This window comes from Eutrema salsugineum, unplaced genomic scaffold (assembly GCF_000478725.1).
Source record: "Eutrema salsugineum unplaced genomic scaffold, Eutsalg1_0 scaffold_8, whole genome shotgun sequence".
Classification (NCBI taxonomy): domain Eukaryota; kingdom Viridiplantae; phylum Streptophyta; class Magnoliopsida; order Brassicales; family Brassicaceae; genus Eutrema; species Eutrema salsugineum.
The window spans coordinates 1,489,832-1,502,576 of NW_006256414.1; the positions used below are offsets into that span (position 1 = coordinate 1,489,832).

Here is a 12,745-nt window from a genome sequence, read left to right on the forward strand (position 1 = left end):
GACCAAATTTGAAAAAATTTTAAGGGGACAATATTACAGATTTTTTGTCCTATAAATATAATTGCATAAGCATGCTTTGTCGTTAGGGATTTTAGAATTATAAGGGAGGCAGAAAAGACAATACAAAACCGATGATGTTATTTTTCTCAGAGTCATTAGCTCCAAAAAAGACAATATGTTATTTTTTTTTATTTTTTTTTGCTAATTGAAGACAATATGTTAATTGTTAAACACGATTTGAAGGATCTTATGTTCAGCCTCCAGGGCAATTTGGGATACATGTGTTGTTGGATTCAAACCCCTCAAACTATATATGTAAACTTTATCTCGGATTTCACTCACATGTATTTCCAGTCAGGAGAGACAAACAACTTTTGTATCTCGGATTTCACTCACATGTATCTCCTTTTTGGGAATTAGTTATCTTATTTTGACTATATGCTGAAGTTTTTCTTTTATTAAAAAAAACACCATAATATTTTTCTCCAATAACCATTACATATCATTAAAATTACATCATAAATGTCAGCAATTAATAACTTCAATTTCATTTTAATTTTGTGAAGGAACATCATGATTTGGGCGTGCTCTTTCGGATTGACACACGACACGGTCCCGGTCCAAAAGAAAGCATCGGATAACATTGAATTTACTGCATTAACAATTAATTAGACTTTTATCTGAATAACATTACTCATATTTAGGGAGCATTACATGAGACAAAACCATGTGACGTGTCATCATTAATGTTTTTCTTATATAGGAGTGTACGTTTACGCCACAAAATGACAAATTACAAGATGTCAATAGTTTTCTCGTTGGCCAAAATAGTTTACAACCTTTTGAACATTAATTATCAGTATCAAAAGTTAGACAGCCACTGAAGTGTGTACGATTTTTGATGAATATGAACATTGTTTGATCGCTTTGTACGTATGTTGAAAGAGATACTTTTTGAACTTATTACTTCAGCAAGAGATATCACCGCAAATATTTTCAACATTAACGTTTGCAAACTTTCCATAGGAAAATTATATGAGATTTTTCAAATCTTCTTCAAAATATGATAAACTAATCTCACACTCCAAACTTGTTGAATAGCTATAAGAAGAGAGTTTGCTTTAGCTTCAAGAGGTGTTGTAGCGGTTCCAACTGATATAGTGTAATGTATTTGGTTCGGATATTAATGTTATTATGGAAGATATATATAATTGAACGATTTAATAGGTCTATTATTTATGTTTTTGGAGATTCTTTAGTTTGATTTATATTTAAGGAAACAAAATGGGTTCATTTCTTTTTGGAGATTCTTTCATTTGATTTTCTACTATCTACAAGAGACCCTACTTTGTATCATGAAATCTGATAACAAAGGGAAATCTTTTTTTGCTCAAAAAAAATCAAGAGGAATCTTTCTGGTTAAAGATTAAAAGATTAACTAGATTCTAACCCAGTGCATCTGCACGAGAATTTTTTATCTTTTATATCTAATATAAGTTATATTTATTTTTTAGATATAATTTGTTTTTGTTATTTTTTTAAATCAAAAATTTTTTTTTATCATGTTTTAATTTTAAATAGAATAGATTTGTATATTAGTAAAATAAGAATATGAGTTAATTAAGCATACATTAATCTAATATTAATTATAAACTTTTTTATTATGTAAATTTAGATTTACACATAAATAATCTATATATTTATAAATTTGCTAATTCGTCCGTTTAGTTGCTTTTAATTTTTTTTTTAATATCTTACATGTTTTGACAAAATAATCCGTATAAGACTATAATTATAATTACATAACCTTAACCTGCTCCATCATATTATTGTATAATATAAATATTTACTAATATTAAATATTTAGACCAATTGGTTATGATAAAATATAATAAGATATTTATTTACTATTTGTGCTATTATAAAAAATGTATATATCTATAAATTGGCTAACCTGTTAGTTTAATTGGCTAAAATCATCTTAATATCTTACATGTTTTAATAAAATAACTCATAGATCTTTAGTATAAATATATAACCTTAATCAGTTCCTTTATATTTTTATATAATTTAAATATTTACTAATCTTAAATATTTGATATTTTAGACTGATTGATTATGATAAAATACAATAAGATATTTGTTTACTATGCACTATTATGAAAATATTATTTAAATTCAAAATTATAAATTTTGTAATAAAATTTAATTATAATTTTTTTTGAATTTTTTGAATTTTAAATTAAATTGAATACAGATTTTTGTAATTAAATTTAATTATTATAAATTATGAATAATTTGTAATTTAAATTAAAGATAACCTATATTTAAGAAAATCTGAAAATATCTAAATTAATAACTAATTTTCAAAATTAAATATAAATATGAAATTAAATATTTTAAAAAAAACTTTAGGAATGTTTGGATCCAAGGTCTAAAAGTGATTCTGTTTTAATATAATAGATAAATAAAAAGTTGAATTAATCGACAATAAAATAATATTATTTAATGGGCTTTTAAATTATGCTAAAGATGGGCTTAACAAAGCATATAAAGTAGAATTTGGACACAATATATACACATATACAATAAAGTCTCTATAAATTAATAATGTTGGGACCATGCAATTTTATTAATTTATTGTGATATTAATTTATCTATAAATTAATAATTATTAATTTATAGAGATAATCTGTTTTTTGCTTATAATCTTCTAAAATTGTTTTTTGAATAATATTGTATTTAATAATTTAAGCAAATATCTTATTAAAAATTATGATTAATAAACATATTTATTATAATAAAATAGTTTTTAATAACATATTAATTTATGTATTAAAAATATACATGTTTACAAGTTCAAAATTTATAACAAACCGTGGCTATTATCAAAAAAATGAAACTGAAGACAATACTACAATACATTTGTAAACATTTATGTGTAAGAAAATCAATTATCACATCAAAAAATCTTCACAAATTTGAATGTATATCGAAAAACAACAACAAAAGATAGATATGCAATAAGGTAAAAGATGAACACCAATGAAATTTTAACTTTAAGTAAAAACAAATACTATTAGTCATATTTTAGTATAGTATATTACATATATTTGCATAAATTTATACAATTATTAATTTATATTTTTGTTGGGACCATATATTTATATAGGGGTTTCAAAAAAAATGATTATCTTATTACTTTATCGAATTTGATGAATTTTTACATTGGCCCGACTTGGGACTGACAAAATTTATTATTTTATAGTGATTATTAGTTTATAGAGTATTAATTTATAGAGTATTAATTTATAGAGGTTTTAATGTACTTTCACTACTTTCACTTCACTTGCTTGCTTCCTTAGCTTCTCAATATCTCAAGTACATTCTCTCTTTCTCTTTTGATCTCCATTGGTAATAATCATTTTTGTATTCTTCGAATTAAATTGTAGGTGAAGTAAATTTCATTGATTCGTAAATTTCATTGATTCGTCTCATAACACTTTATTAAGCCGCTGGTTCAATTCGCATTGTTTATTAGCGATGCAATTTTGTTAGGGATTCTAAAAAAAAAAAAAACTGTTTATGGGGTTTTTCATTTCTAAATTCACGATCTTGTAATTGGTTTAGTTATTAAAGTTTTTGGATTTCATTACAAAGTCTATAATTGTTTCTTAGACTAAAAGTTGGTTTCTCTTTTTGTGGAGCTTGGACTTGTTATAACTCTGTGAAACTGATGGGTGTTTTAAGGTTTTGATTTGGACAATGATTCACAAGAAAAGATTTTTGACGGCTGTTCGGGATTTTCCAGCGGGTTGTGGTGTTTTTCCAGGACAGATATCCAATGCTCTGATGCAATGCAAGTTTAAGGTAAGAATCAGATTCTATTAGTTACTTGTAAAAACATTTTGAACAATTGTGGCTTTTGTAAATGCTAAAAGGAGAACCGTGCAGGTTCATAGAGACTTCTCCAAGACTGATTCAAATCATTTCGAGACCTAAAATTCTGGAATCGATGTTGCAAAGGACGAATCAGTTGATTCTAACTTAGGTGTTAAATATCATAACTTAGGTGTTAAAGATCATCAAGAGAAGAGAACTGGTGAAGGATTACTCAAATGATGTTGTTAAAGACGAACCAGTTCTTGAATCATCTAATGAAGGTGTCAGAGATCATCTAGAGAAGGAAAATCTTGAATGCTCAACAACTGTGAGAAAGACGAGCAGTGAAAAGAAGAGAAGATTGTGTTTACATAAGTCAACCATGGAAGGTGAGTCAGATGTCGTGAATACCTTAAAGAGAGTTATTGTTTCGGGACTCGCTGCTAATATGTGGAAACAGAGGAACCACGTTTCAAGACAGATGAAAGACTGAGATGAGTCTGAGTTTTTTCTGAATCTATAATGTTTCTAGTTTTTTTTTTTTGTTTATATGGTTCTTAAAGGGGAAAAGCCATTTTATTGCAGGAGAAGAGAAGGTGGATTCTCTGAAATCAAAGACAAAAATTTGGAAAGTAGATCACTCTTTTGTCTTTTTAGGTTTTTTATCTCATGATTTATAGCCAAAAATTCTCAATAAATTCCACTTTGTAATCGTTCTATCTTTGTCTTCTGAGATTTGATCTGTTTCCTTTGGTGAAGTACTTACTCATACAGTCCAAGAAAAATACAACTATTAAACCAGAAACTGAACCGAGTCGAGAACCAAACCGGGATCAAAAAGTAAAAACTACAAGAAATTGAAAATTAACTATATTCTTATCAAATCGGGATAAGAATCGAAGTTTCCAAGAAAACCACTCGAATTTTTGTTTTAAACGGTGACTGTGATCAAATCACTGGCGATTAGAGTCGATAATACTCCGTTTAATATTTTAATTATTAAACCGGAATTGAACCGGTTTTAGGCCTCTCGAATTCTCGGTTTACCAAATCTCTCGCAAGTCTCAATAAACATTTCGTTCCCAATCAGACAAAGCAAAGAGAAAACGATGCAGAAAACGATTGCGATGACGGCGAAGAGGTTGCTTCACCGGAATCTTCTGGAAAAAGGTAAACCTAGAAGTACTTCTCCTTCGTTTAGCCATTGCGTTTTCTGCTGTCGCTGGGTACGATCTTTCACTAGCGTGATTGATTTCCGAGAGAGATTGAGCAGAAATCGGCTTCGTGACATTAAGCTAGACGATGCAATCGATTTGTTCAGCGACATGGTCAAGTCTCGTCCCTTCCCTTCCATTGTAGATTTCAATAGATTGTTGAGCGCCATTGTCAAGATGAAGAAGTATGATGTTGTGATCTCTCTGGGGAAGAAGATGGAAGTTTTGGGAATTCGAAATGATGTCTATACATTCAATATTCTGATTAATTGTTTCTGTAGCTGCTTTCAAGTCTCTCTCGCTTTATCTCTTCTTGGCAAGATGTTGAAGCTTGGTTTTGAGCCAGATAAAGTCACGCTTGGGTCTCTTGTGAATGGATTCTGTCGTAGGGATAGGGTTTCTGATGCTGTATCTCTGGTTCATAGAATGGTGGAAATAGGATATAAACCTGACATTGTTGCGTACAACACGATTATTGATAGTTTGTGCAAGACCAGACGGGCCAATGATGCTCTCAGCATTTTCAAGGGAATTGAAAGGAAAGGAATTAGACCGAATGTTGTTACCTACACTTCTCTCGTGAAGGGTCTTTGTAATTCAGGTAGATGGAGAGACGCTGCTCGGCTGTTGAGTGATATGATCAAGAGGAAAATTAGTCCTAATGTGATTACTTACAGCGCATTGGTCGATGCATTTGTGAAAAATGGGAAGGTTTTAGAGGCTAAAGAACTCTACGAGGAGATGATCCGAATGTCTATCGACCCTGATATTGTCACTTACAGTTCGTTGATCAATGGGCTTTGTATGCACGACCGTATTGATGAGGCCAGTGAAATGTTTGATTTGATGGTAAGCAAAGGTTGTTTCCCAGATGTAGTGAGTTATAACACTCTTATAAATGGGTTTTGTAAGTCAAAGAGAGTAGAGGATGGGATGAAACTCTTCCGCGAGATGTCTCAAAGAGGATTGGTCAGCAATACAGTCACTTACAACACTATTATCCAAGGGTTTTTTCAAGCAGGGGAAGTTGATATGGCTCAAGATTTTTTTAGTCAGATGGATTCTTTTGGTGTGTCTCCTGATATTTGGACCTATAACATTTTGTTAGGTGGTCTTTGTGACAACGGGGAGCTAGAAAAAGCATTGGTGATATTTGAAGATATGCAAAAGAGAGAAATGTATCTTGATATTGTTACATATACTATCATCATCCAAGGGATGTGCAAGAATGGTCAGGTTGAAGACGCTTGGGGTTTATTTTGTAGCCTAAGCCTCAAAGGAGAAAAACCTGATGTTGTAACATACACTACAATGATGTCAGGCTTGTGTAGGAAAGGCCTACATTGTGAAGTAGATTCATTGTATACAAAAATGAAAAGAGACGGGCTTATGCTGAATGACGGTACACTATGTCTTAGAGATGGTGACATAACCGCATCGGCTAAACTTATCAAAGAAATGTTGAGCTGTGGCTATGCACCGTCTTTACTTGGAGACAGAGAATCTGGGCGATGCAACAAAGTTGTGTCTCTCTTGTAAATTGTTACTGCAGTTGGGTTTTGTCTTGCAAATTCCTCTGTTTCAGTGGTGTCACTCACTGGCACTCGGTAATTCTCTAAATTGAACGGAGAGATCCTCAATTGCTTCATCCAAGCATTGATTGCCTTGTTCAGTCGATTCTTATTCAATGGCAAATGCATTTGGATTCTTCACGTATTCTTCAGTCCTTGTTGGAGATTCTGGATACGGTTTTTCATTTTCAAAGGGATTACCTAGAAGATTTTTGTGCTCCGGCATCAGCAGCACCTCGGTCGGCAGTGCTGATAAGCATGGTTCATCATCTCCTTTTTATCTCGACACAAAAGGTGAAATTTCTGTCTTTATTGTATCAAAATATAAGTTTTGTTACGTTTCTTGGATTTCTTGATCATGGTTTTGCTTGTCTTTTTGGAATCCGTTGGTTTGAAATCATTCCTTACCACCACCTTACTTGTCCTGGCTGTTTTGTTAAGTTTGAAACTGCCATGCAAAGTTGAAGATATTAAGTCTTGTTCGGCTTTATAAAGATCTTTAATCTCCCAAAATCACGAATCACCTCCAATACGTTGTTAGCTATCCTCTAAAAGGCGTACTTATTATTAGACTTTCCTCACGGCAACTTATCTCTGATTCATGCTTTCTTTGACTCCATTCTTATTCATCAGCCCCCAAGTCTTCTAGTGTCTAATGATAAATAGGAAAGGGATGGTAACTACGACTTTCCAGTTTTGAAGTTATATCACGTGTTTCTCATAACTAGTGGAAGTGTGATTGTGGGTGCACATAAACTCGTGAACCACCTTTGTTCTTTCTTGAGCTTTTCGAGGTTTGTGCTTTTCACATTTTGAGTACTCAAACTATTCTTTTGGTACGTAATGCAGGTGCTGAAGAGCAAAGGAATGTAGGAACGGAGGAATGTATTTGGTTACCGGTTTCTCAAGCTTATCAAGAATTCATGACTTCTTGCTACGCTCATACTGATAAGGAATGTTGGAGAAATGCGCTGCCAGAGGTTATTTCATATTTAGCTATTCGTTGGAAAGTGAAAAATAAACAAAGTCAATGACAAGTTTTGTGTAAATATAAGAAAAAGGATGATACGCGGGTAAGTGTAGAAGAGGTTACAAGTAAAGAAAATGATTCCACTTTTGGTTTGGTTTTGTTCCTTCTGGTGTAGTTTGACAATTTACCGTTGAGAAGTAAAGGAAAACCTAATCGATTCCGTTTCTCTTATCTGTTTTGATCAAAGGTCAATTCTAGTCATATTGTATGCCTAAATTTGGCTTTTTGACAAAGTATATTATATTCATGGAAACAAAGTGGCGGAAAAGCACTTATTGAGAAGCAAAGAAAGTCAATGCTTCTGATTGTAGTCTTGCTCTTTGACTTTTCGCTTCCGAAACGATGATCGCTTACTTGCAAAGTACTCCCATCTTTTTATCTTTGTGACTCTCTTCTCGGTGACTGTTCAACGATGGGAGGTTGTTTCTCTTGCTCGTTGTCATGTGATCATGTGGTGGATCAAGTCTCTCGATGGTTGTGTGTCAAACAGAGTTACATTCACAATCTCGAGGAGAATCTCACCGCTCTGGAGAAAAACATGGCAGAACTGAACGCAAGGCGAGATGATTTGTCAAGAAGGTTGGAGAGAGAGGAGGATAAGGGTCTACGAAGGCTTGCCCAAGTCCAGGTATGGCTTACTAGAGTTGAGACCATCGAAAGGCAAGTCAATGGCGTGCTTAGTGCTAGATTAGCTGAAATTCAAAGGTTGTGTTTTTGTGGGTTTTGCTCCAAAAGTTTAAAGAAGAGTTTTCGTTACGGAAAAAGGGTTTTCTTGATATTGAGGGAGATCGAGGATTTAAAATCTAATGGAGTTTTTCAAGTTGTTGCTGAGCAAGTTCAAGCATCTGAAGTCAAGGAGAGGCCTATCCAATCGTTAATTGTTGGTCGGGAAAATGTGCTTGGAAGGGCATGGAACCGACTCATGGAAGATGAAGTAGGCATTATGGGTCTGTATGGTATGGGTGAAGTAGGGAAGACTACACTTCTCACACAAATCAACAATAAATTTTCCCAAAAAGGGAATTCATTTGATATTGTGATTTGGGTTGTGGTATCTAAGGATTTAGATATCCAAAAGATTCAAGAAGAGGTTGCAAAGAAACTAGGCATGGCTGGCGAGGATTGGAATAAGAAAGATAAAGACGACAAGGCATGTGACATACATAATATCCTGAGGAGGAAGAAGTTTGTGTTGTTACTGGATGACATATGGACGAAAGTGAATCTAGCGGAGATTGGAGTCCCTTTCCCAAATAGAGAAAATGGATGTAAAGTAATTTTCAGCACTCGTTCTCAAGAAGTGTGTGGGCGCATGGGAGTTGATGTTGGGATGGAAGTTCAGTGTTTGGCTCCTAGGGATGCATTGGATTTGTTCCGGAAGAAAGTTGGAGACATCACGCTAGGAAGTCATCCAGATATACCTGAACTCGCAAACATAGTTTCTAAAAAGTGTCATGGCCTACCACTAGCACTTAACGTCATTGGCGAGACCATGGCGTTCAAAAGAACGATTCAAGAATGGATGCACGCAATTGATGTTTTGGCTTCATACGCTGTTGAGTTTTCTGGTATTGAGGATGAAGTTCTTCCAATATTGAAGTATAGTTACGATAATCTAAAGGGTGAGCAAGTCAAGTCGTGTTTACTCTACTGCGCTTTATTTCCCGAAGATCATAAGATTTCTAAACACGGATTGGTAAATTATTGGATATGCGAAGGGATCATTGATGGAAGTGAAGATATGGAAAAGGCTGCGAATAAGGGTTATGAGATCATCGGTAGCCTTATTCGTTCATCTCTTCTGATTGAGGATGAACGTAATGCACTATATGAAGTGTATATGCATGATGTTGTTCGTGAAATGGCCTTATGGATAGCATCTGGGTTTGGAAAACAAAAGGATCATTTCATTGTCCGTGCAGGGGCTGGATTACATGAAATACCAAAGGCTAAGAACTGGAGCGCTGTGAGGAGAATGTCGCTGATGAATAATAAGATTAAGAGTTAATGCATGAAACTATCCTCCTAAGCATGGTTTATTGCCAGTGTATCCTTGGATAAGTCTACCTTACTAGACTATCCTTAATAAGTTTGTCAATGTCCATTTTACCTCGAGGATACACAGTATTACAGAATTGCCATTTTCAATTATATTATTTTATTTTTAAATAGATATTAATAAAAATAGAAATATGTTAAAATTAAAACTGAAGAGTTGTTGGTTTCTGAAAAAAAAAATAACGATAGCGGCAGCGGCGAAGGCGAAAAGGAATGAACGAACTTTGTCGACCAGATTCCGGCGGAGATAGAAGGTTTTCCGGTAAGATCTTCTTCCTGACACTTCTAAATTCTTTCCTCTTTGTTTACAGAAGTTTCTGCACCGTTCAAAGCATCTGCAGAGTTTTTCGACGAATTTTAGGGTTTGAGTCGCTGCAGATTTTTGAGGAGTTGCCGGAATTTCTTTGCGAAAACCTTGCGGCGCCGTTTTAGTTTTCGACAGCAAGGATTAGACAGCGAAAATTACCTTGCGACGCTATTTTTGTTGGGTAAAATCTAATCCTAATTTTTTGTTTGCAGGTGTTAGAGAAATTCCCGGTGGGTTAGAGGAAATCCGGTGAGGGTGAAGATCTGCGGTGAGTTAGGGTGATATTATGGTCGATTTATTGTTAAGTAAGCTGAGTTTTTGTTATTGGTATATAAAATGAGTAGTAGACTTGTTTCCATAAAGACTAGTATACTTGTTCATAAATGAGAAAGAGTAATAGACTTGTCGGAAAAGCAGAAAGAGTAGTAGACTTGTTCAGTAAAGATAGAGTTTAGTTTAGTAGACTTGTTCATAAATGATTGAGAGTGGTAGACATGTTCAGTAAAGATAGAGTTTATTTAGTAGACTTGTTCATAAATGATTGAGAGTGGTAGACATATTCGTATAGTGAGTGGTAGACTTGTTCGTAAATGATTGAGGAGTGGTAAACATATTTGTATAGAGAGTGGTAGACTTGTTTGTAACTGATTAAGAGTGGTAGACTAATTCTTATTACATATATGCAGAGATGGCCTCTTCTATCAAGACAAAGGAGTACCCATCCACACTATTTTCGCCTGGGAGATCACCTCTGCAGAAGAAGAGTTTCCATAAATGATTGAGAGTGATAAACTTATTTTGTATGTCAAACAATTATGACGGTAGACTTGTTATGTCTAACCCTGACGAAGGTAGACTTTTATTGTTTTGTATGTCGAACCCTAACGACGGAAGACTTCTATGGCGGATTCTTTTAGGACATATTGATGAACTAGACTTAAAAAGGACCATGATGTTTTTTGGCATGATGTTGGTTCTTTGAAAATTTGGTATATTTAATGTTAAAACGGTTAATTATTGGAATATTTTGCATCAATTAGGTTGACAATAATTTTTTAAAAAAAACTACGACAATACAAGTACTAGAAGAGAGTACAAAAATGAAGCAAGTGTTACAAGTCTAACAAACCGATTATTACAAGAAAATAGAAAATTTAGGCTTTACATGTGATGCGATTATGTCCACTTTTACCACAAGTAGAGCATTTAGGCATCTGTCTTGGACGTTTGTTCGCTGTCGCGATCTCGAATGCACTCTTAATGCGTGTCTTCTTTGGTCTGCCTGGAGGATTGCGAACGAAAACAGTATGAAAATTTTTGTTAGCCATTTCTTCTGGCACTGGTAGTGCTATATCTCTTGGCATTACACTTCCTACGTAAGCATGTTGCAAGTAATTTGTTTGATAGTAGGGATGGTATAGGGAGATTCGTGAAGTTTTCTTGCTTCCTCAGCGGCTATGGCATGTACACAAGGGATTTTATCAAGATCAAACCGGCGGCAGGTACATGTTTTTTCTTTCAAATTGACAACATGGGCAGAAGTTGTGCCAATAACCTCTGACTGATCTGCATCAATAACTTGCACAGCCAAAAGTTTGGCATCTTCAACCCTGATCTGCTTATAAAACATGTGAATAAGTCTACTACAAATGCTACTTCAAATAATATGTTCACTATAAAATATAAATAAGTATACTACAAGTGGTTATTCAAATAACATGTCTACCATAAAATATAAATTTTCAAGTATCACACTTCGACGGCTGCAACCCTAATCGAAGAAGATGACACAATCAGTGTTTTTGTAATATCTACGAACAAATTTGGGCAAAAATGTCTTTTCAAATTTTAAAAAAGTCAAATGTCTACTATAAACCAGCTTCATAAGTCTACCATCACCCAAATAATTATAAATCTATTAAACTGAAGATTATTTTTCAAAGTGCAGGTTAATTGAGTAAGAACAAAATACAAACATAAGTCTACCAGTATTGTAAATTACAAATATTAAATCTACCAAAATTTAATAAACCTACCATACTTATAATTAAATCTACCAAAATTTAATAAACCTACCATACTTATAATTAAATCTACCACATTATTTTCTAAAATACGACTGTTTTAAGTCTACCATATATACGAATAAGTCTACTAACTCCTGATAAAGCTACTATTAATAGCAATAAGTTTACCAAGCAAAATAAGTTTACTGTATATCAAACTAAATAAATCTGTCACCATTACAAATAAATCTGTCGCCATTACTATTTAAATCTACCAAAAAAGTCAAACACTTACGATAAGTCAACGATATTTTCATAAGTCTATTATTAAAGATAATAAATCTACCAACAATAAATATGTCTACCAACAATAAATATGTCTACCAACACAAAATAAGTCTACTATGCTATAAAAACATGTCTACCAAAACAAGTCTACTAAGGTTCAACAAATCTACCAACTCTCAAAGTTGACCAAATTCAAACAAATCTACTATAAATAGTGATAGACTTATGCATAATGTCGCGATACTTTTTGTTTACGTGCATATAAAAAATAATTGTATTTTCGTAATAATGTTTTTTTTCACAAAGCTCAAAAGACAGATCGGTATACGAGTATTTAGCATAAACAATAAAAGTGTGTCAACTATTAATAAAACATTGGGTTTGCATGA

The 12,745-nt window shown here is 33.3% G+C and overlaps 2 protein-coding genes and 1 pseudogene across 2 annotated transcripts; all 3 read left to right on the forward strand.

Annotated features, from left to right (window-relative positions):
- The first annotated feature begins 3,765 nt into the window (after positions 1-3,765).
- Positions 3,766-4,375, forward strand: LOC112089988. Its single transcript, XM_024160883.1, has 2 exons — positions 3,766-3,870; positions 4,073-4,375. The coding sequence occupies exons 1-2, from the start codon at positions 3,766-3,768 to the stop codon at positions 4,373-4,375; spliced, it is 408 nt and encodes a 135-aa protein (XP_024016651.1).
- A 613-nt stretch (positions 4,376-4,988) lies between these two features.
- On the forward strand, positions 4,989-7,943 carry LOC18010146 (pentatricopeptide repeat-containing protein At1g62680, mitochondrial). The gene is made up of 2 exons (XM_006391771.2): positions 4,989-6,961; positions 7,517-7,943. Exon 1 carries the CDS (start codon positions 4,992-4,994, stop codon positions 6,633-6,635), a length of 1,644 nt encoding a protein of 547 aa, XP_006391833.2. The 5' UTR covers positions 4,989-4,991; the 3' UTR covers positions 6,636-6,961; positions 7,517-7,943.
- A 214-nt stretch (positions 7,944-8,157) lies between these two features.
- Positions 8,158-12,745, forward strand: part of LOC18010181 — a 5,811-nt pseudogene continuing 1,223 nt past the window's right edge.